The sequence below is a fragment of the Sorex araneus genome, chromosome 6 (assembly GCF_027595985.1).
Source record: "Sorex araneus isolate mSorAra2 chromosome 6, mSorAra2.pri, whole genome shotgun sequence".
NCBI classification, from domain to species: Eukaryota; Metazoa; Chordata; class Mammalia; order Eulipotyphla; family Soricidae; genus Sorex; species Sorex araneus.
This window is the reverse complement of record NC_073307.1, coordinates 40,503,722-40,527,545: the sequence shown is the minus strand read 5'-3', so window position 1 is coordinate 40,527,545 and position 23,824 is coordinate 40,503,722. Positions and strand designations below refer to the sequence as shown.

Sequence of the window (23,824 nt, the reverse complement as noted above, 5' to 3'; positions counted from 1 at the left end):
ATCCCATATGGTCCCCTGAGCACGGCCAGGGGTAATTCCTGAGTGCAGAGCCAGGAGTAACCCCTGTGCATAGCCAGGTGTGACCCAAAAAGCAAAAAAAAAAAAAAAGAAATGAGAAAAACTTCAAATAAACAACTCTATACCTCCACGAATTAGACAAAAAACAAAGCCTAAAGTACTTAGAATAAAGGAAAACAAAAATCACCAAGGAAATAAATGAAAAGGGGTTTGCAAAGTTTGGTTAAGCCAATAGCAGGGGTTTAATTTAATTTTCGTAAGGTTGTTCACAATAATTCATTGCATTTAATATTCAAACACCAATCCCATCATCATGGCAACTTCCCACCACCATAAGAGGAAAGTGTATGAAGATTGTTGTATTTCATCCTGTAGCCAGTAAGCCCTTGTATAAGAGATTACAAACATGTTTGTTAAACCCAATCAAATGTGTACTACTCTTGGTACATCAGTGGTATACAGTATGAGAGGTTCAGTAATTCTAAAATTTAGAATATGGATTACCCAGCAGATTCACTCATGGGTAAGGCCTATGTCCCTCTCTTCTGGGAGCTTTATTTCTGACTCTCTGGATCATGGCCATTGATGAGATTATATGGGGCTGTTTGTGGGTGTGACTGCCAAGCTACTGATAAACTAAAGATGTGGGCAGGATGCTTATTCCTGCTTTGAATGAGTGTGGAGATTTCAGTCACAGGTCCTGCATATCTGGGTCCCTCTGCAGATTCATTCATGGGTGAGGCTCATCCAAACCAGTGGAGAGCGGCCATGAGCATGGCGGCGGCGACTGGGTTCTGGAAGTTTTGGGCTCAAAAGCAGATTTTTAAATAGATAAACAAATTGATAAACCATTAGTACAGCTCAGCATGAAAAAAGACAGGGATTCAAATTAATTTTTTTAAACTATAGACTGGAGAGGCAGTAAAGAGACTTGCTTTGCATATAGTCAACCCTGGTTCAATCTCTGACACCACATACGCCCCCATCCCCCACCCCCACCCCCCCCCCCCGCACAGCCAAAACTAACCCGAGCACAGAACCAGTAGACTTAGAAAAATAATAGATGTGACTCGTAAACAAAAAAATCAAAACTCAAATATTTTGCGACTGATATCACACAGGGTCTTAAGAAACAGCTATGAACAATTATGCATTAGTAATTCTGAAAGCCTAGAAGTAAAAAGTTTTCAGATACATACAACCTACCAAGAATAAATCATGAAAAACTAAGAAATCAAAACAAATTGCTAGTAAAGAGACTGAATCTGTAATCAGAAAACTCCCATTATGCCAGTCGAGGACCAGACAGCTTTGCCGGTGAGTTTCACCGCCCAAAGGACAGTAAATACCAGCCCCTCTCAAACTCCTCCAAGAGAAAACTGAAGAGCAGTGCATGCTTCCAAACTCACTGTACGAGACAAGCCTTGCTCTGACAACAAAACCAAACAAGGATGGCACAACAAAGAAAATTACAGGCCAATATCCCTAATGAACAAAGGCACAAAAATCCTCACCAAAAATTAGCAAAGCAAATCCAATCATGTATTTAATAAAAAAAAAAAAAGTCACATGCTAAGATAAAGTAGGATTTATTCCAGGAATTCAGGACAGCTAGACATTCACAAATCAAGCAATACATGATTCACACAACTTAATAAAATGTAGGCCAAAAATCACAGTCCTGTGAGGGCTAGGGACATGGATCAATGTTAGAGAGCACGCCTTGCATGTGAGAGAACCTGAGTTTGAAGCCAGCACCCCTCCCCACAGTCAACCCCCCCCAGCCGCCCACCCCCCTACCCCCCAAACACACACACATTACATGTTCATCTCAAGAGATGCAGTAAAAGCATTGGAAAAAAGTCAACATCTGCTTATGATAAAAATTCAACAGAGTGGATTTAGAGGGAATTTACCTCAATATAATAAACACCATAATGGCAACCCACTGCTAACATCATACTTTCATCATATCATATATCACCACATCATAACATTAGCAAAAGTTGAAAGCTTTCCCTCAAGTACCAGGAAAAGCCACTACTGACATTTTGTTTAAAATAGTATTGAATGTACCAGAGTACTTAAGAAAAAGAAGAAAAGGTATGCAAATCAGAATGGATGAATTAAAACTGACATTATTTGTAGAGAACACAATATTTTATATATAAAAACACAAAAGGCTCTACCCAAAGCCTCTTAGAAAATGAAAATTAAATAAAACTGCAGGATACAAAATCAATGTAAAAAATGTGTTTCACTGATATACACTAATAAACTAGTAGAAATAAAAAAATTCTATTTATAATTACATCAGAAGAATTAAGCACCTAAGAATAAATATAATGAAGCAGGCAAAAGACCTGCACACTAAAACCTATAATATACTAATTAAAAAGGAGTTATGAAGAACCAAAGAAGTGTAAGATTCCATTTAGAAGAATTTATATTACTAAAATACAATCTACAGAATCTACGCAATCCCTATCAAAATTTTAATTGAACTTGTTCTTATAGAAATAGAACACACAGCAGTACAGTTTTGTGGCATCATAAAAGGCTCAGAATAGTCAACATAATTCTAAAAATATATATATTATACTTCCTTATTTCAAAACAATATTAGAAAGCTATAACCCAAATAGTGGGCTGGAGCGATAGCACAGCGGTAGGGCGTTTGGCTTTCACGCAGCCAACCCGTGTTCAATTTCTCTGCCCCTCTCGGAGAGCCCGGCAAGCTACTGAGAGTACAGAGCCCGCACAGCAGAGCCTGGCAAGCTACCCGTGGCGAATTCCATATGCCAAAAACAGTAACAGTAAGTCTCACAATGAGAGACGTTACTGGTGCCCGCTCAAACAAAGCAAGGAGCAACTGGATGCCAGTGATAATGACAACCCAAATAGCATGGCATTGCATAAAAGCAGACACACAGATCAACGGAGCAAGGACCTCCACTGACGGAAAGGCAAACCCACAAATAAAATTTGGTCAATTAATTTATGACAAAGTATCCAAGAATACACAATGGCAAAATGCAAAATGGTGTCTTCATTAAAAGGTGTTGGGAACACTGGACAGCAACAAGTAAAATAATGCATGGAGACCACTATGTTACACCATACAAAAGTACAAACTTAAAACAGGTGGAAGATTGGAACTTAAGACCTGAAACAATAAAACCACTTGAAGAGAAATATAGGCACCAAGATCCTTATTTTGATTTTGTCTCTGATTTTGGTTTGATTTGACATCGAGATAAAAAGCAAAGATAAAGATATAGAACTGCATCAAAGTAAAGAACTTCTGCGCAGCAACTATCAACAAAATGAAAAGGTGACCTCTGGCATGGTAAGAAAGATATGCAAGTCAGTTATCTGATAAGACATTAATATCCAAAACATATAAGGAACTTATAACACCCAAGAGTGAAAGAAAAAAAACACAATGAAGAAAGGCTGATTTTACTTGTCTAAACTGATACTTTTCCAAATCAGTCATATAGCTATCAAATACATGAAAAAGTGCTCAGTGTCATTAATCACAAGGGAATGCAATTCAAAACCACAAGAAATTATTGTGCACATTTTAGAATGGCGATTATCAAGAACACGAAGACTAGCAGGCATAGGAGAGAAGGTAGAGAAAGTGATGCCAGTGGTGACATGTAAATAGAAGCAGCCACTGTAGGAAACCATGAAGTTCCTTGAAAACATTAAAAATCGAATATATAATCCAGGCAGCCCATTTATGAGTACTTAAGCAAAGATACAAACGCCCCCATAATTACTGCAGCACTACTGAGGGAGTGGGGCTGGGCCACACACAACAGTGCGTAGGGTTTATTCCTACCTCTGCTCAGGGATTACTCGTGGTGCTGATATCACGGATCCTTCCAGGCAGGGCTGGGGGGACAATATACCGTATAGGTATTAAACTGGGATCAGCTGCGTGCAAGGCAAGAACCCTAACCCGTTTACAGCATGGAGGCTATGGTTAAAAATACTGTAGATTTTATTTGAAAGTTGCTAGGACAGTAAGTAATAAAAGCTTTTATTACAAGGAAAAAATTTTATTCACGATGATAGCTGTTAATTAGACTCATGTGGTGATGATTTCACAATACATAAATATTGAATCATTATGTGGTAACTAAAACTAATGTAATACTCCATCTCTATACCCTAATGGGGAAAACAATTACATACACACACACACACACACACACACACACACACAAAGTATGGCATTCCTTTCCACCCCAGAGAGGAGAGAGAACACCTCTGAACAGAGCAGGTAACTGCTTCTCAGAGACGTGTGATAACTTTCCTTAACTATAAATAGTAGTAGTAGCACCAATGACAAAACATCTTTATGTTTAATCAGGTATCACCTCTAACCTTGAGAATGATACACACTAAAAGCAACAAATGTGGCATGCCAAAAGTAGACCACAGACCGAACATGAAGGCCACTCAATACTTCTATTGCCAACTACAACACCCAAAAGAAGAGAGAACAAAAGGGAATGCCCTACCCCTGCCACAGAGGCAGGGTAGGGTGGTGGGGGATGAGCTGGGGGTGGTGGGAGGGATACTGGAATCATCAGTGGAGGAGAATGGGCACTGGTGGAGGGATGGATAAACGATCACTGATGACTGAAATACAAACACGAAAGTTCATAAGTTTGTAACTGTACCTCACGGTGATTCACTAATAAAAAAAAATTAAAAAATAAAATAAAAGCAACAAATGTTGGCAAAGTTATAGAGAAAATAAATAACTGTACATTGTTGAGAAAATGTAAACTAGTCCAGCCTCTTGAGAAGTCAACAAAGTTTTCAAGATGCTACAAATAGACTTGAATACCATCCAGCAATTCCACTCCTAGGTATCTATCTGAAGAAGACAAAACACTAATGTGAAAGGAAACAGTCCTCTATTCACTGCAGGCAAGATATGAAAACAATTCAAGTGCCACAGGATGGATGATGAATATGTAAGATAAGGCACTCACATATATACATGGAGGAACATTCAACAAAAATAAAAAATAACACCTTGCCATTTGCAAATACATGAACAGCATTAGAAGGTTAACTGCTGAGTTACGTTAAATTATAGATACCAGACAATCTCATTCACATTCACGATATACCAAAATAAAGCAAGGTAACAGCCAAAACCAGGCCCAAAATAGCCTGTGGATAGAGCTGACACTGTCAAACAGGGAGGAAAGAGGGATGCAAAAGACAGGAGTTCAAATAGGTGGTGGTGGAGGGATTTAGGTGCGTTGCTGGGCAGGGTGTGGCAGCCTACTTTCAAAGAGCATAAAAAGGCCTTCCTACACCAGAGAGAGAGCATAGCAGTGGGCTGGTATTATGCAGTGCATGCAAGAGGGCTGATTCCAACCTCAGCACCACATGATTCTCTCAGTACCCTGGACAGAACTGGGAGTAGGCCCCAGCACCACCAGGTGTGGCCAAATAAACTAAAAGAGTACCCCTAGAAGATATGCAATGACGTGAATCTATGTCACCTCAATTTTTCAAACTTGTTTTCTTTTGTTTGGGGGCCACATCCAGTGGAGCTCCTGTCTCTGTTCTCAGGGATTTCGGAGGACCAGATGGGATGCCAAGAATTAAACCCACGTTGGTGGTGTGGAAGGCAAGTGCCCTATCTGCTGATTAAGTCATGCCCTTGAATTTTAAAACTTTTTAAATAAGAGAGTGATGCAGAGTCTCTTGCCTGCGCGCCTGGCTGTCTTCCCCAGGGCCCCTCGGAGGGGATGGGCTCCTGCTTCCCTCCCTACCCCAAGCAGAGCTCCCAGCAGCCGAAGACCTCCAGAACCCAGCCACAGCCATGCTCAAGGCCCCTCTCCACACGTTCGGACAAGCCTCAAGCATGAAGGTACCGGCAGAGGAACCCAGGTGTATGGGACCCGGGGCTGAGACCTCCAAACCTGCTCAGATCGAAACTGGGCCTCCTCCGCCCAGATTTCCCATTTCCCAGTAGTTAGGCGGTCACACCCAGGGACTGCCCCCAGAGCCGTGTAATCCCATCCACAAGCAGCATCCAGAGACTTAAAAGCAAACTCCTGGAAGCACGCAGCCGCAAAGCAGCCACACGATATAGCCTACTTCTCCTCTGGGAGAACCTGGTAAACTACTGGGAATTTCCTGCCCACATGGGAGAGCCTCGCAAGGTCCCCATGATGTATTAATATGCCAAAACCAGTAACAAGCTGGGTCTCATTCTCCTAGGATGAATGGAGACATTACTGAGACCGCTTGAGAAATTCGACGATCAACAGGATGATGATGATTTAAATAAGTCAGTTAAAAATATAAATAAAACATTACAAAATAAGCACCTTTAAGATTAGAAAGAAACCCAACTCTAGTTGGGAGATGAAGAGATTTCAATCTATAGGATTCTTTTCAGACTGTGAGGAAAGACTGTTTCGAATCTCAAGTCAAAGAACATCACATTTTCCTCTCAAGATAGGAGTTTTTAGTGGGTCAGAGGTCTGTGCTGGCTGACCCCAGAGTTTTACATCAGTGACAGGAAAAATACAGACTGTACAGAGAGCATGTTTTAACAACAGCCCTGGATCTCATTCTTCTTTTGAGACTAAAAAATAATACAGATCTCTTTTTTTTTTGTATTTTCAAAAAAACAAAGGTGTGAGGGTGAATAAACAAATCTAGAAAAGAAGTAGAGGGATAGGCAAAGGACAAGGATGATGGTCAGGTTCAAGAAAATAGGCAGTGGGATGAAAAGGGCGGAGCAAAATCTAAGAAAACCAATCATTTGATCTGATTATCTAGGGCTGCTCACAAATTTTCTCAAGAATAGATGACTGAAATGGGAAGGAATGGGAATGAAGATAGATGGTCAGTCGGCAATTACACCAACTCCACTTCGCTGATGACATGGTTCTAATAACACCAAACATTAGCCAAGCGGCATAAATGTTGGCCGACTTTGACGAATGTGGAAAAGTCGAACTGCAGCTGAATCTCATGAAGACGATGTTCATGAAAAACAAACTAGTCCCTGATGTTTCATTTGCTCTAAACAGAATGAACATCTCTGAATGCAGCAGCTATGTGTATCTGGGTCGAGAACTCAACATGAGAATGACTTGACGCCAGAACTGCACAGGAGGAAGAGAGCAGCGTGGAACGCCTTCAAGAGCATCAAAGAAGTTGTTAAGAGGATAAAGAACCTCCGGCTCCGGGCACATCTCTTTTTTGTTTGTTTTTTCCTTTTTGGGTCACACCTGGCAATGCACAGGGGTTACTCCTGGCTCTGCACTCAGGAACTACTCCTGGCGGTGCTCAGGGGACCATATGGGAAGCTGGGAATCGAACCTGGGTCAGCCGCGTGCAAGGCAAACGCCCTACCCGCTGTGCTATCGCTCCAGCTCCCAGGCACATCTTTTTGACTCCACCATTCTTCCTACACTAACATACTCCTCAGAGACCTGGGCCCTACGAAAACAGGATGAGAACACTATTTGGGTATCCCAAAGAGGAATTGAAAGAGCTATGCTTGGAGTATCACATTTCACTCAAGTGAGAGAAGGAATCCAGAGTTCCGACCTCTGTCGACGGTCAAGAATCATAGATGCTGTCTCGTTTGCCAACTCGTCAAAAATCAGATGGGCTGGACATGTAATGCGATTCAGAGACAATCGCTGGACTAGAAATGTCATTGACTGGATTCCACGGGATGTCAAAAGACAAAGTGGCCACCCACCTACGAGATGGTCAGACTTTGTCAAAACCCTGAATGAATGGCTCTTCGTGTTCCTGGAGTGAGCAGATACCACTGGGCTACACTAGCACTTGACAGGGACTAATGGAGACATTACTAGTGCCCGCTCAAGCAAATCAAAGATCAATGGGACAACAAATGACAAGTGACAAATAGAATGAATGTTATATTTTAAGGGGACATAAAATACTAAAAGAACATGCTAAACAGTAAAAGAAAAATATAGCACACCACTGCCCCTCATAAAGAAGTACAGTATTTATTGTTGCGTATCTTATAAGAAATTTAGCTTATTACAAATGATGTTTGTACAATTTTGAATGAATATTTAAATAATGCAATCTGGAATGCTAAACCAACATTTTAAAAAAATACCTAGGGGAAAAGGAGGTTATACAAGTACACAGAATTTCTATCCCAGACACATACTATTTATTACTTGAGCTACAAAATCAACAAGCTACTCATTTCTAAATATTATAGATTAAAATCTAACCAACCTTTAGTTACTTACAGAAACTAAATAAGCCTCCAAAGACATACCTCATGTATGGAATTATTCTTCTCCAAAATGGAAAGCGCCACTGCAGCACACTCCAGCGTGGAAAGGCACCAATTGGTCGGCTGTGTCCGAATCACATACTGACTAGAAACACTGGTCTTCAACTGCACCTGAAACCAAAAACAAAGTAGCAGGGCAATGCCGGTTTTAATTGTAAAACTCTAAAGCCCTTGCTTCAAATACCAACTAATTTCTTTCCCAAACTGCCAGGTTAGAACTGTCAAACGTATCACCATCTTTTATACAGGTTACCTCTGTTCATGGTACTGTTAGATGGTATCAAGAGGGCAGTTACACATGTATCAACATATACTGAAATATTTACAAATTCCTACAAATCAAAAAATAGGCTAATTACCCTCTCCCAATGGATAAAAAAAGTGAGTAGACACTTCACAGAAAAAGAGCTAAGAAGAGCCAATGGTCAACAACCAAACTGACTCTCAGATGATGTGTGTATGTGGGGGCGGGGGGCACGGAAGAGGGAAAAAAATACATGTTCTGGAAGGTAAGGTGAAGAGGAAAGGAGTGTACAGAGACGGTCATTTTGATGGTGAGACAGTGCTCAAACTTCAGCAGTGGGTACAGTGACTTAAAAACTTACAGAGCTCTGAGGCCGCACTCAAGAAATTCTATGCAACCTTTATCTCTTCATTCTCATCAGTGGAAAACTTATTATCAAATATTTCCCTGTTGATAGAGCTGTATTCTTAGGGGATAAATTCCAACAAAAATAGTGAGTCTGTTTTGAAACTCTAACAACAATAGTGAGTGATGTGTTGAAATCTGGAATGTAATCAAGGTAAAGAGAAAAGGAAGTGAAATTATCACTCACGTACGGGGAGGGTTGGGGGGTGAGGGGTGGGATGTATACTGTTTTTTGTTTGTTTGTTTGTTTTGTTTTTGCTTTTGTTTTTGTTTTTATTGGTGGTGGAATATGGGCACTGGTGAAGGGATGGGTGTTTGAGCACTGTGTAACTGAGATATAAGCCTGAGAACTTTGTAACTTTCCACTTGGTGATTCAATAAAATAAATTTAAAAAAATAAAAAATAAAAAAAAATTAAAAGAAATTAAAAAAAAAATTCTATGCAACCTAATCCTAAACCAATAAAATTTGTAGACAAATCCTTGGCCTTGGATTACAAAACTGATTACCAAGCATGGGGAAGCAAGGAAGATAATGAAGATCAGACAGAAGTGACATTGGAGGACTAGAGCAATAGTACAGTGGGTAAGGCTCTTGTCTTGCAAGTGGCTAACCCAAGTTCCATCCCCAGCACCCCATATGGTCCCCTGGGTTCTGCCAGGAGTGATCCCTGTGCACAGAGCCAGGAAATAAGCCCTGAGAATAGCCAGGAATGGCCCCAGAAGAAAAAACATTGAAAAATCAAAAACCAGACATAGAATCAGAAAGAAAGGTCTTCGGCACTGTGGTGAAGGTGAGATAACTTTGCACATCACTACCATAAAAATTAACACTATAGCTAAGAAACTAACAGCCAAGGACAGTAGAAACAAGGGTCAGGACAAATGGCCCATGGCTGGAAGCCTGCCTCAAGGGCTGGAGGAGAGGTTAGTTGGGACAGAGAAGGGACCATTATGACAATAATGGTTGGAAAGGGATTGCCTTTCAGTATCTGTACTGCAAACAACAAGGCCCAAAAGCAGAGAGGAGAAGGAGGAGGAAAAGGGAGGAGGAGGAGGAGTGAGGAGCAGTGGTTCTTCATAGAGGCAGACTGGGAGAGGCACAGGAGCAGGAGGGATAAAGAGGGGCAGTATTGGTGATGGAAGGTGACAAATTCAATTTAAAAATAAATTTTAAAGGGCTGGAGCGATAGCTCAGCGGTAGGGCGTTTGCCTTTCACGCAGCTGACCTTTGTTCGATTCCCCTGCCCCTCTCGGAGAGCCCGGCAAGCTACCGAGAGTATCGCGCCCACATGGCAGAGCCTAGCAAGCTACTCGTGGCGTATTGAATATGCCAAAAACAGTAACAATAAGTCTCACAATGAGAGACGTTACTGGTGCCCGCTCAAACAAATTGATGAGCAATGGGATGACAGTGACAGTGATAAATTTTACAAATTAACACTATAGAACTGTTACATATAAACATATATAATTATATATAATTGTTATTTATAACAATTTTTAAATATTAACTGTATTTTTATGAGGTTTTTTATGCAATTGTGGAGACAACATTAGGGCCTCTTCTGCAATACTTGGGGAGCCATGTGGCCCAGCAATCAAACCCAGGCTGTACTTAAAAATACATCCCCAGACCCAGAAGTGTTTAATTTTAGTTAGTTAATTTATCTAATTGCTTCTTTATCTCTATATGCCACATTTTAGTGAATCATACAATGTTTTTCTTTGGTTTATTTCATAACAAAGGCTCATGTTACTGCAAAAAGACTTATTTGCAGTACATGCTCATTGCTGCTTACTGCTGAATAGTACTCATGATTCTCTACCTATCCCATCATTCAGGTGAACACCAGCAAGGTCCCAATTAACTCTCACGTATGTTCTTTTCGCTCTTTACGGTACAGAAAAGTAGATAAGACTGCACATGCAATATTAAATAGACATGCATGCAAATACAAGAGTCCAATGCTAATTAAGGAACAAGCCGTCAAATTGTGGCCCTGAATTACTAACCCTTGTTTGTGTAGCAGAGAACTGAGGATATAAATAGCTGCTGATTGATGAATATTCTTTTAAAATTCAAACAATAACCACTCTGAGAGCTGTAAAGGTTCCAGAGAAATAAAACACACATTCTATTTTATGCAGTTGTGCAATTCAATTTTACTAAGATTACTGTGCTTTGGGTGTAGTCAACATACTGAGATGTTAAACAATGCCGACACTTGGGCTGTTATATTCACTTCCAAGTGTCAATCATTTCAAGACTGAGTTCAGACTATTTTTTTCTAATTGAATCTTCTTTGAAATCATGTTCTATGTGTCAGCCAAGTCATTCTGTAAAACACAACTGAACATGGCTGTAGAGATAGTTCAAAGGGCCGGGACCCATGATTTTCATGCACAAGCCATTGGTTCTATTCCCAGTATCATGTGATCATGTGATCCTTTAGTACTACTGGGAGTAGCCCCTGAGCACTGCCCGTTATGTCTCTGAAATTAAAAAAAAAAAAACAGAAAAACAACGAATCACATTATAACTGATTAAAAATTAAAATCCTTAGCTTGTCACTAAGCAAACCCTTACCTCCCAATCCATACCTTGTCAAACCCCATACTTTCTTTTGTTGTTTGGGGTCCACACCTGAAAGTACTCAGGTCTTACTCCTGGCTCCACACTCAGGGCTGACTCCTGGCAAGCTCACTGGACCATATGGAGTGCCAGGGGCGGCTGGGTTGGCTGCGGTGCACCTGACCTGCTATATTGTCACTCTAGTCCTCCCAACTCCATCCTTTACCACAATTCACCATTTCTACTAATAACTCTCTCCACACCTTCCTTTGTACCAGCCAGACCAAATGTGGAAATTTCTTTACACAACTCTGGATAACAACTACTCCTCCTTCAGTTCTCAAATACTGGGGATCACTGCAAATCCCCATCTCCAATCAAAACACCCTTTTTGGAACACCTCTAATAATCACAAAGTTTAGCCCTGAACTGGGCCCCAGCACACAAAAATCCTGGGTGTCCCTGAGCACCACCAACCCTCTCATCTCAATATTTTCAGTAATTTCTTTTCAGATAGAGAAAAATTCAACCAGTAACTCAGTGTTACTAGAATCTACATCAAGGACAAAAATAACTTATCTTTTCTAAACACCATGCTCTAATTCAAAGTGATATTTTAAGAGCATAAATCTGTAGGGAAAAAAATTATAAAGAGAAAACAAATCACAAGCAATTTTTTATACCATATAGTCATAGAAGGAAAGCATATGTGACCAAAAACTTTTCCAAAACTATTATAGTAATCCAACATAAACTCAAAATACACATGCATACAGATTCTATTTAATCATAAAAAATGAAGATAACTAAAGTTTCTAAATCATAACCCCAAAAATACACATAAACTTAGTGTCATGATGCCAGTGTTATATGACTGATTATGTAAGGTAAATTTGTATGTCCCTTAGACAATTAACACTTAATTTTTTTAACTTTTAAATAATCAAACTATTTTAATAAGCACAGAATTTATATTGTGTTCCTCTTAAAATGCTTTTAATCTTTTACCCAAATTTCTCATGATAACATATTTACTTTCAGCTACAAGTTCAAAGAGGAATTCTGAAAATGAAGCATCTTACAAAGGATGTTTATAAAATTACTCATAAAATAAACTTCTACTCAAAGCGAATAATTTGGAAATCGTTTAATAATAAGCACGAGCTGTTCCTCACGTACCATAACTATAGCATTGTAGCATCTAACACTTGTCTTTTGACAACATAAAGGTCAGTTGAGATTTTCATTTGGCATGGAGAACAAGGACCCAAAATTGGACTTACTAAAATTTGGATGAAAGATTCTCATCTGGAACTCTGAAATGAAGTGAAATAGATCTAGTGACATCATATTATGTCTGATCTGAAGGCTCAGGATACAATGTGACTCCGGCTATCATTCTCATTAATATCACGCCCCCCCCCCCCAGAGAATACTTTAGTAGATAGGATGTACTCTTCCAACACCTTTTTAAATTGGGGGGATTTTTTTTATTATGGTAAAATTAACACGCAACTTTTCAGGTATATAAGAATTTTGTATTTGCACATACTGGAAAATAATACCCACAACAAGTCTAGTTAACATCCACAACCATACCATTACATTTTTTTCTTATGTTGGTCATTTTTAAGACATACACTTAGCAATCAAAAAATATCAATACATATTATTAAAGTCATTATTATAGTAATCATGCTGTATATTATTGACACATAACTGATTTCACAACTGGAATTTTGTACTTTTGATCCTCCTCACCCATTTCACCTAACCAACGCCACCTTGGGTAACCAGTACTCTCTATACAGTCTGTACTCTCTATATTTCACCTGATATTTTTTTAGAGTCCACAGAGAAGTGAGACCATTCAACATATAAATTTTTCTGACTTATTTCATTGATCACAGGCTGAAGCGATAGCACAGCGGTTGGGTGTTCGCCTTTCAGGCGGCCGACCGGAGTTTGATTCCTCCGCCCCTCTCGGAGAGCCCGACAAGCTACCGAGAGTATGGAGCCCGCATGGCAGAGCCTGGCAAGCTACCTGTGCGTATTGGATATGCCAAAAACAGGAACAATAAGTCTCTCAATGAGAGACGTTACTGGTGCCCGCTCAAACAAATCGATGAGCAGTGGGATGACAATGACCCTCAAAGCCCATTCATGTTGTCACAAATACCAGGATTTCAGTCCTTCTATGGCTTAACAATACCCTATTATATACACATAACAAATCTCCTTATCTCTCAATCCACTGAGACACTTAGGTTGTTTCCACAGCATTGCAAACATGAAAAAGAAGATGCAGATATCTTTTCAAGTACTTTTATTTTCTTTATATAAGTACTCAGTACTTACATAAAGTATTAAGTACTCAGTACAGTATAAGTACTGTAATTCCTGGACCAGGTGCCAGTTCTATTTTTCACTTTTGAGTAAACTCCAAATGTTTTGGCCATAGCTGTATTTCCCCATCAGCAGTGCACTGGGTTCCTTTACCCCCATTCTTTCCCACACTTGCTCTTTCCTATACTTTTTGATGAACAGCCCTTCTAAGAGGTGTGAAATGATATTTCACTGTGGCTCTGGTTTACATTTTCCTGATGATTAATGATGAACACCTTTCCATCTACCTGACTATTGGCATTCTGAAGGTTTTTGGGAAACTGTTCATAGACTATCCATTTCATAATCAAATTGGTTCTTTTAGGTGCTGAGTTTTATGAGTTCTTCATATGTTTGGGATATTAATCTTATCATATACCTGGGTTCGCAGATATTTTCTCCCATTCCAGAGGTTGCCTGTTCATTTTGTTGACAGCTGCTATACAGAAGCTCTTTAGTTGAATGCAGTCCTGTTTGTCTTTGCATGTGTTCTTTGGTGGCAAATCAAAATAAAATCAAAGACAAAAAGCCATTGCCAAGACCAATGTCAAAGATTTTAGTGCCTGTTTTCTTCTAAAAGTTTTATAGTTTTAGTACTTACATTCAAATATTTGTTCTACTTTGACCTTGCATTTGTGTTTGGTTTTAGTTGTGGTTCAGCTTCATTCTTTTACATGTGTCTATTCAACATTCCCAACACCATTTATTGATGATACCATCCTTTCTTTATTGCATATTCTTGGCTGCTTTGTCATAAACTAATTGACTACATATGTTTTGTTTTGTGGTGGTGGAATACGGGCACTGGTGAAGGGATGGTTGTTTCAGCATTGTGTAACTGAGACTTAAACTTGTAATTTTCCACATGGTGATTCAATAAAATAAAAAAAATTTTTTTTAATTAGTATATCTTAAAAAATAATAATAAAATAAAATTAGGGCAAGTCTTCAAAAACAGCATTTTAGATTTCCTAACATCAAAACCAACCTATTTTATAATTAATGATCTCAAAAAGGAAATTTTCATAATACAATGGTAGCTGAGTTGAGTTTCCCTTTAAAATTTAAAAAAAATAGTATACTGCTTAATTTTCAAGTGGAATGAGCTTTTCCCTGAAATTCTGAACACAACAAAACTTACTTTTCCCTTATTTAATTTTTTTTTTCAAAGTACATCTTAGGATTTTTTCCCTATTCACATAATCTCAATTCTCTTTGAGACTTCTATAAACTCATTCTACGGGCAAATTCTCATGAATTAAAATGCATTCAAATGATGCTATGCTTCATTTAACCAGGTATGCATTATGCCATCTAGTTATTTCTGTGTTCCAGTGAAAAAGTAGTATTTTTCTCATACATTTCATGGCCTTTGCTAGCAGGTGAATACAAAACTCTAAACTCTGAAATAACCAACAAAAGTCACAGCTTAACACACATAATCTGAGACTTTAAACCCCCTGATTTAAGGATTTGTTTTGAGGGTTTTTTTAACAATTAAGCAAGAAAATCTTCCAGTTTTTAGATACAGCTTGCTGAGGCACTATGAAAGTCATCTCACACACCTTGAAAGTTCTGACATTCTCAGAAAAGCATACTGCATGCAAACCATTTTATCATTTTAACTGATCAATAGGCAGAGAATCTCTTGCCCAAGCGCCTGGCTGTCTTCCCCGGGGCCCCTCGGAGGGGGTTCCCTCCCCTTCCTGAGCAGAGCTCCCATGGCCGCAGACCTCCGGAGCCTAGCCACAGCCATGCTCAAGGCCCCTCTCCACACGTTCGGATAAGCCTCACACATGAAGGTACCGGCAGAGGAACCCAGGTGTGTGGGACCTGGGCTGAGACCTCCAAGGCTGCTTGGATTGGGACTGGGCCTCTTCCGCCCAGATTCCCCATTTTCCAGTAGCTAGGCAGTCACATCCAGGGACTGGCCCCGGCGCCCGTGTAATCCCACCAACGGCCAACATCCAGAGACTTAAAACCAAGCTCCCGGAAGAGAGCTACCGAGAGAATCCCACCCACAAGACAGAGCCTGTCAATCTACCCATGGTGTATTCAATATACCAAAACAGTAACAACAAGTCTCACAATGGAGACGTTACTGGTACCTGCTCAAGCAAATCAATGAACAATGGGATGATAGTGCTACAGTGCAGACAGTCTTGGCCAAGTCAAACAGTCAAAAGTGAAAGTCAAAAATACTCTAACTTCAGAAATATATGAATCATGTGGACTAATAAAGGTTCAAGAAGTTTTGTAATAAGGTTATTTCACTCAAACATAGTATCTTTGTAATATTGATAAAGAAAAAATCCTGTTGGACACAAGTCAAAAGAAATATATGATTCACTCTGTTATTGAATAATAAGATGTAAAATATAATCTACCAAGAAAAAAGTAACAAATAAGAAAGTCTCAGTTATTCAATAAAATAATCATGTCATTACATACATTTTCAATAAACAGTTCTGTAGGCCTGGGATATAGTTCAAAGGATGGAGCACAAGCTCTGCATGCGTGACTCCACAGTTTGATTGCTGGCACTGTGTGGTCCCTGAACAATGCCAGGATTGTTCCAAAACAGAAAAGATGATGGAGAGAGTAATTAATGAAGAGACCAGGAGGTAAAGTATTTGCCTTGCATGCAGTTGACCCCTATTTAATCTAGGGTACTGCATACACCGCCCACATCACCAGAGGTTACTACTGAACACAACCAAAAATAGTCCCTGAGCACCTCTGGGTATGGTACGGCATCACCCCCTCCCAAATTCAATAAACATGTCTTGATAATATTCTCTGTAAGTCAGAAACTATACTAAGAACTTTGCATACATTATCTCACTAAATTGCACCTCATATATGACATAAATGCTATCAGTGCTTCTGACTTCCAAATGAAGAATCCAAACGCAGAGGAAAAACTGGCCAAGTCAAACAGCAAGTACATGGTTACATGGCTGTTATACAGCCAAATACAGCCAGGCAGGGTGACCTGAGGGCTGAACTCTTCATTCTTCTACGTAGGATAAAGCTCTCAGCAGAGAACTTTCTATATATTCTTATTATAATATAAGAATATATTCTATATATTCTTTTCTAGTTCACATTTTTAAAACTTGAAATTCTTAGATTTTTAATTAATTGAATTTAATTAAATAAATTTATATATATCTGTGAATGCTTGATGGACCTTACTCTTAAACAGAAGGCTATCCTAAGAACACACATTTAAGCAAATCACGAAAATGCCAAATCCTGATTTCACAAGTTTTATATCCTTATATATGTGTGTGTGTGTGTATATATATATATATATATAATATTTAAAAGTCAAATATTTTCATGGGTAAGAATTGCTTTTTAAATGTACATTATTTTTACTTAAGCAAATAAAATAGGTGGGGTCAGATGTAAAGTTTATCAGCATGAAAACTTCTTACATATTTCTGTAATAATATTTTGCAGCAATGAGGTTTCATTAGCAACCTCTAGATGCAGTAAGGATCAAAGCCAGGGTCTTATACATGCAATGCTGCACTCTACCACTAAACTGAATCCCCAATCCTGAGCTGTTGGGGTTTTTTCTCACTGTAACTTTCTTTATTCTCACCAAATTTGGCTAAATTTTTCCATTTGTATTCAGGTTGGTTTCCAAATTTATTTAAATTATTTTTTCTGATTTCTTTTAAAATTTTTTTTCATTATTAGAATGGCAAGAAAATAAAAGGTCAAGTATTTTTCAGCCATCTGTTCCCACTATACAATCCACAACATTCCCAGTTTTACCCACCATGCCCTGTAATTGTGGCACATAATCATACCAGCTGCCTAACTATGCCAAGTGAGCTTACTATGAAAACAGCTCTTCTTTCTCTGAATTAATAGTGTCCACTGGGCCATTATAATGCAGTGTTTCTCCAGCATTACCTTTGCCAACTGTGACAGCTGTTGCAAGAAAGCCTATCGTGCATCCACTGCCGCTCCCTCCTACTCTGAATTGTGGCTATGCAAAACAGCTCTGAATAATGCACTCCTATGAAAGAATGCAAGCAATCAGAGGCTGAAACACCATCAGAGTCATAATATGGCTCACTAGCAGTTGCAGTAATTAGTAGATACAGACAAAAATTTATTTCTTGTAAGTAGGTGTTTTCATATATCACTGCAACCCAGTAAATACACTGAATCCGGCATTAACACTTAATAAATAAAATATATACCTACTATCAGAGTAACCAAAGTGACCAGATAACCAAGAAATTACTAGTGGCTGAATGAAGAGCAAACAGTCTTTAACTCAAACCTATTAAACCCCAAGATACCCAGAAGACAATCAAATTAAATATCTGTTAGAAATATATTGCCACCTATGTGAGTACTATAAAATTTTCTGTCAGCTATTTTATTTTAAAAATGGGGAAAGATAAAGTCAATATAATTGTGTATCTCAGTTAAACAAAAAGCACTAAAGCAAAGAATTTACATGTAGTCACTAAAAGAATAAGAGAGTTTATACTTTTCTTATAATAATTTAAAGTTCACTGTGTATTTTAACAGAGCATTTTACTTAGGAGGCTACATTTAATCAGAAATATTTTATGTCTACTTATATTTTATCCAATAGAGTTTAAAAATAGCTCATATCCCATACATCAACACTTTCCAAAAGCACAATCAGTATCACATAAATACGTTTCAAAATTTGTATGCACACTGACATAATAGAATCACTCAAAAATCACTGCTTTACAAAGGGTGCTAGGCGGGCCCACTAGGGATGGGAGATATGGGCTGAAAATAGACTATAGACTGAACATGATGCCTACTTAATACCTCTGTAGCAAACCACAACACCCAAAAAGAGAGCGAGCAAATGGGAATGCCCTGCCACAGAGGCAGGGTGGGGTGAAGGGGACAGGGTGGGGGTGATGGGAGAGATGCTGGAACCATTGGTGGTGGAAAACGGGCACTGGTGGAGGTATTTGTATGATCAAAACGTAAGCATGAAAACTTGTAAGTCTGTAACTTTATCTCATGTGATTCACTAATAAAAAAAAATTTTTTTAATTACTGCTCTAATTCAGAAGGAAAGTATTTAACCACTTTAAAACCATGACACTCTAGAGTAAATTTACTGAATATTTATCAATTCAGCTTAACTAATGTCAAATTCAAAGTATTATTACACAAATTGAAAAGTAACTTTATAATTATATCACCCATTGTTATTTTTCTTAGTTTTCCTATCCTTGAAATTCTTACTTACCTGATTAATATGAATAGCAGCATTAAAAATTAAACCACAATGATTTTTTAAATGCCTGATTATTGAACATTTGTGAGCATTCTTGCTATTACAGAGAAGTCTTTGTAAAAATCTCTGTGCTACAACCAACATACCAGGGCAAGTACACAATGATTATATTCATTCTTCTCTATTTATATTGGCTAAAAGTTGGCAATAATTCACAGTACTTGTGCATATTTACAGAAATACTGTAATTTTTTTTTGCTTTTTGGGTCACACCCATCGATGCACATGGGTTACTCCGGGTTCATGCACTCAGGAATCACTCCTGGTGGTGCTTGGGGGACCATATGGGATGCTGGGAATCGAACCCGGGTCGGCCGTGTGCAAGGCAAAGGCCCTACCCTCTGTGCTATCACTCCAGCCCCCAATACTGTAACTTTTATGTGATACCAAACTTTTATTTGGGTGCGAGGGGTGCCTACAATTCAGTCCAGTACCTCATGCATTCTAAACCTCATATGCTCTGCTACCAACCCACATTTCCAGCCTTCCAGAATTCTTTTTAATAATCATACACATGATATTTCAATGGAGATTTTTTTAGAAAACCAAGGTACAAATCTTTTAAATAAAACCATATGATTAAGCAAGATTAGAAAAGTGTTTCGTGTTTTAAAATTCCAATAAATGAAATAACTGAAATATTGACCAGCCCGGACTTAGAGTTGGCATGATAAAAACAATGTTTTTACAAGGACTAAAATATAGTCTACAGAATGGGAAAGGATATTCACTCAATACGTATCTGGTAAAGGGTTGAGATCAAGGATATACAAGGCACTGGTTGAACTCTTCAAGAAGAAAACATCCAACCCCATCAGAAAATGGAGCGATGAAATGAACAGAAACTTTCTCAAAGAAGATCTCCAAATCACCAAACACACGAGAAAATGTTCAACATCACTCATCATCAGGGAGATGCAGATCAAAACAACAATGAGATATCATCTCACACCACAGAGACTGGCCCACATCCAAAAGAACAAAAGCAACTGGTGTTGGTGCAAATGTGTGGAGAAAGGACTCTCCTTCACTGCTGGTGGGAATGCCAACTGGTTCAGCCCCTTTGGAAAACAGTATGGGCGATTCTCAAAAAATTAGAAATTGAGCTCCCATTTGACCGAGCAATACCACTCTGGGAACATATCCCGGAGAGGCAAAAAAGTATAGTAGAAATGACATCTGCACTTGTATGTTCATTGTTGCACTGTTTACAATAGCCAAAATCTGGAAAAAAAAACCGAGTGTCCAAGAACAGATAACTGGTTAAAGAAACTTTGGTACATCTACACAATAGAATTCTATGTAGCTGTCAGAAAACATGAAGTCATGAAATTTGCATCTAAGTGGATCAACATGGAAAGTATCATGTTAAGTGGAACGAGTCAGAAAGAGAGGGATATAGAAAGACATAGAAAGATTGCACTCATCTGTGTAATATAAAGGAACAGAACAGGAGACTAACACCCAAGAATTGTAGAGATAAGGACCAGGAGGTTTGCTCCATGGCTTGAAAGCTGGCCTCACATGCTGGGGGAAAAGACAGCTCAGATAGAGAAGGGTGTTTAGAGGACCTGCTCAAGTTGGGTTATGCGTGCCAGAAGTAGACCAATGGCCAAACACAATGGCCACTCAATACCTCTATTGCAAACCACAAAGCCCAAAAGGAGAAAGAGAACAAAAGGGAATGCCCTGCCACAGAGGTGGGGTGAGGCGGTGAGGAGTGGTGGGAGGGATACTGGAACCACTGGTGGTGGAGAATGGGCACTGGTGGAGGAATGGGTACTTGATCATAGTATGATTGAAACGCCAACACGAAAGTTTGTTAAGTATGTAACTGTACCTCATGGCAATTCACTATTTTAAAAAATAAATAAAAACCAATGTTTTTATATTTAACTGTAATTCTTCAACAATTAGATTTTAACATAATGCCGTGAGTTCACATTTTTTAGGTTAGAAATTCGCCATCTTTGTCCCTATACAGGCACCCAGAGTGTTATTTACCTAAAGCATTAATTGGACTATATCTCTTAAAATCTTAACTCACCCAAAGACAAATAAAAGTATCTAAAATTTTAAAATTTGGAATCAATTGATCTTTAATGTTGCAGGAAAGAGCTTTTATGCCACAAACAGTTAGTTGTATGATGACAACATCTTTTATTTTATTTTTGGCCAGAGCAACTGCCCTGTGTGCAGCTGACCCAAGTTCTATCCCTAGGACTCTATATGGTCCCCTGAGTGCAAAGCCAGGAGTAAGCCCTAAGCATAAGCCAGGTCTGGCCTAAAATGAGGAGAGGGGGGGGGCTGGAGCGATAGCACAGCGGGTAGGGCGTTTGCCTTGCACGCGGCCGACCCGGGTTCGAATCCCAGCATCCCATATGGTCCCCTGAGCACCGCCAGGGGTGATTCCTGAGTGCATGAGCCAGGAGTGACTCCTGTGCATCGCCGGGTGTGACCCAAAAAGCAAAAAAAAATAAATAAATAAAATAAAAATAAAATGAGGAGAGGGGAGGGGAGGGAGTGGATGGGAGAGGAGGGGAGGGGAGGGGAGGGGTGGGGAGGAATAAAATCTTTAAGTTTTTATAAAGTATTTTATTTTCCTCATTATTTTCCAATAGCATTTCCAAATCAGAAATCATTTCTTTTACTACCTGATGGTGTAATTTTTTTAAAGAAAAAAACAAAGAAATCTTTTCAAAATCTACAGCAAATACTAAGAAACTTGAAAAGATCTCTGAAAGCAAAGTCAATACACAAAACTGAATTTATATATTAGGAACGAACAACTGGAAATTTTAATCAATAAACACAATGGAACTCTCATAGTCTTTAAAATATATCTGGAGATAACTGTAACAAACTATATTTAAGACCTAACTCTTAAAAAACAAAAAAAATGCCAAAACAATATAAAGGAGAAAAATAGAGATACTACTTTTATTCAGATAGATTAAAAGATTCCATCTTGTTAAGATGTCAATTCTCCCAAAATTAATCTACAGTTTTAATGCAATTCAAATGAAAATTATCTCAGATTTGGTTCAAATTAACAAGAGGATTATAAAATTAACATAAAAATGCAAAGAACTGAGAATTAGTGAAATCAGTTTTAAAAAGAAACAAAGCTAAATGACTTATAAGCAGATTTAGAGAATAACTTTAATGCTACAGTATTTAGGACAGACGGTCATTAGCATAAGGCACAGATCTATGGAACTGAATATAGTCTCCAGAAAACTATCTACGTTAGTGTCTGCACCTATGATGATGTTCATATGGGGGAGAAAAAAAATCATTCCAACTCTTACCTCACAAGTACCAACTCAAAATCACTACCATAAAAGCAAAATCATGCTATGCTAAAAGTAAGCACAATAGAAGTCTGTAATTTCGATGTAACAAACAATTTCTTAGGACACTACAAACATGAATGATAGAAGATTAACATAAAAAACTGGACTTTACCATAACATACACAGAGGAAAATGTAGACAGAACTCTCCATGACATTGAGGCGAAAGGCATCTAAAGGATGAAACACCACTGACCAAGCAAATGAAAACAAACATAAACAAATGGGACTACATTAAACTAAGAAGCTTCTGCACCTCAAAAGAAACCGTGACCAAAATACAGACAGAACCCACAGGATGGGAAAAATTATTTACCCAATACCCATCAGATAAGGGGTTAGTATCCAGGATATACAAGACATTAGTAGAACTCTAGAAGAAAAAATCTCCAACCCCACCCCCCGAAATGGGGAGAAGACAGCAGTGAATCCCGGAAGACAGCAGCTCACCAGAGATCTCGCCAGACCCCATACCGAGCCAATTCCCCCAGGGCACCTCAGATGGAGCAGGTGCGCCCTCTCCGCCCACTCCAGATTAAACCCCCGTAGCAACGAGCTTCCAGAAGAAAAAATCCAGGTATGCAGGTTCAAGGACTGACTCCAGGCCAATGGTGATAGCAGAGACAGGCAGTTTCCCTGCCTGCTTGGGGTTGGGGGCTGTCACGCCCACAATCTGCCTCTGGGCGCCATCTCGCACATCAATTGCCTTGATCCAGGAGACTCCAAATGAATCTCCAAAAGGATTAGCTCCCTACAGAGATGTCTCTGGATGCCAACCATTTACAATTAGAATTCCAGAGCACACGGCCGCTTTTGCAGCTGCATGACCTCTCATGATACTCATACTAAGTAATAGAGAATAAATTATCTAGCATCTGCCCCTGGCAGGCAGGCTTGAATGGTGGTGAGAAAATTAGAAAAAATGGTGGTGGGAAGGTGTAATGATGGTGGGATTGGTGTTGAAAAATTGAATGTAATCAATTACTGCGAACCACCTTATGAAAATTAATTTTTAAATAAAAAATGGGGAGAAAAAATGAACAAAAACTTCCTCAAAAAATAAATACAAATGGCCAAAAGGCACATGCAAAAATGTTCCACATGGCTAATAAGATATCATTCTTACATCACAGAGACTGGCACACGTCAAAAAGAACAAGAACAACCAGTGCTGGTGCGGATGTG

General features: G+C 38.9%; 1 protein-coding gene across 1 annotated transcript in view; it reads right to left on the bottom strand.

Moving 5' to 3' along the window:
- The window catches only part of DTWD2 (DTW domain containing 2), an 83,648-nt gene that overhangs the window by 5,163 nt on the left and 54,661 nt on the right, over positions 1 to 23,824 (bottom strand). The window contains exon 5 of the mRNA XM_055142462.1: positions 8,342 to 8,470. Within this exon, the coding sequence (XP_054998437.1) occupies positions 8,342 to 8,470 (129 nt within the window). The remainder of the gene's footprint in view (positions 1 to 8,341; positions 8,471 to 23,824) is intronic.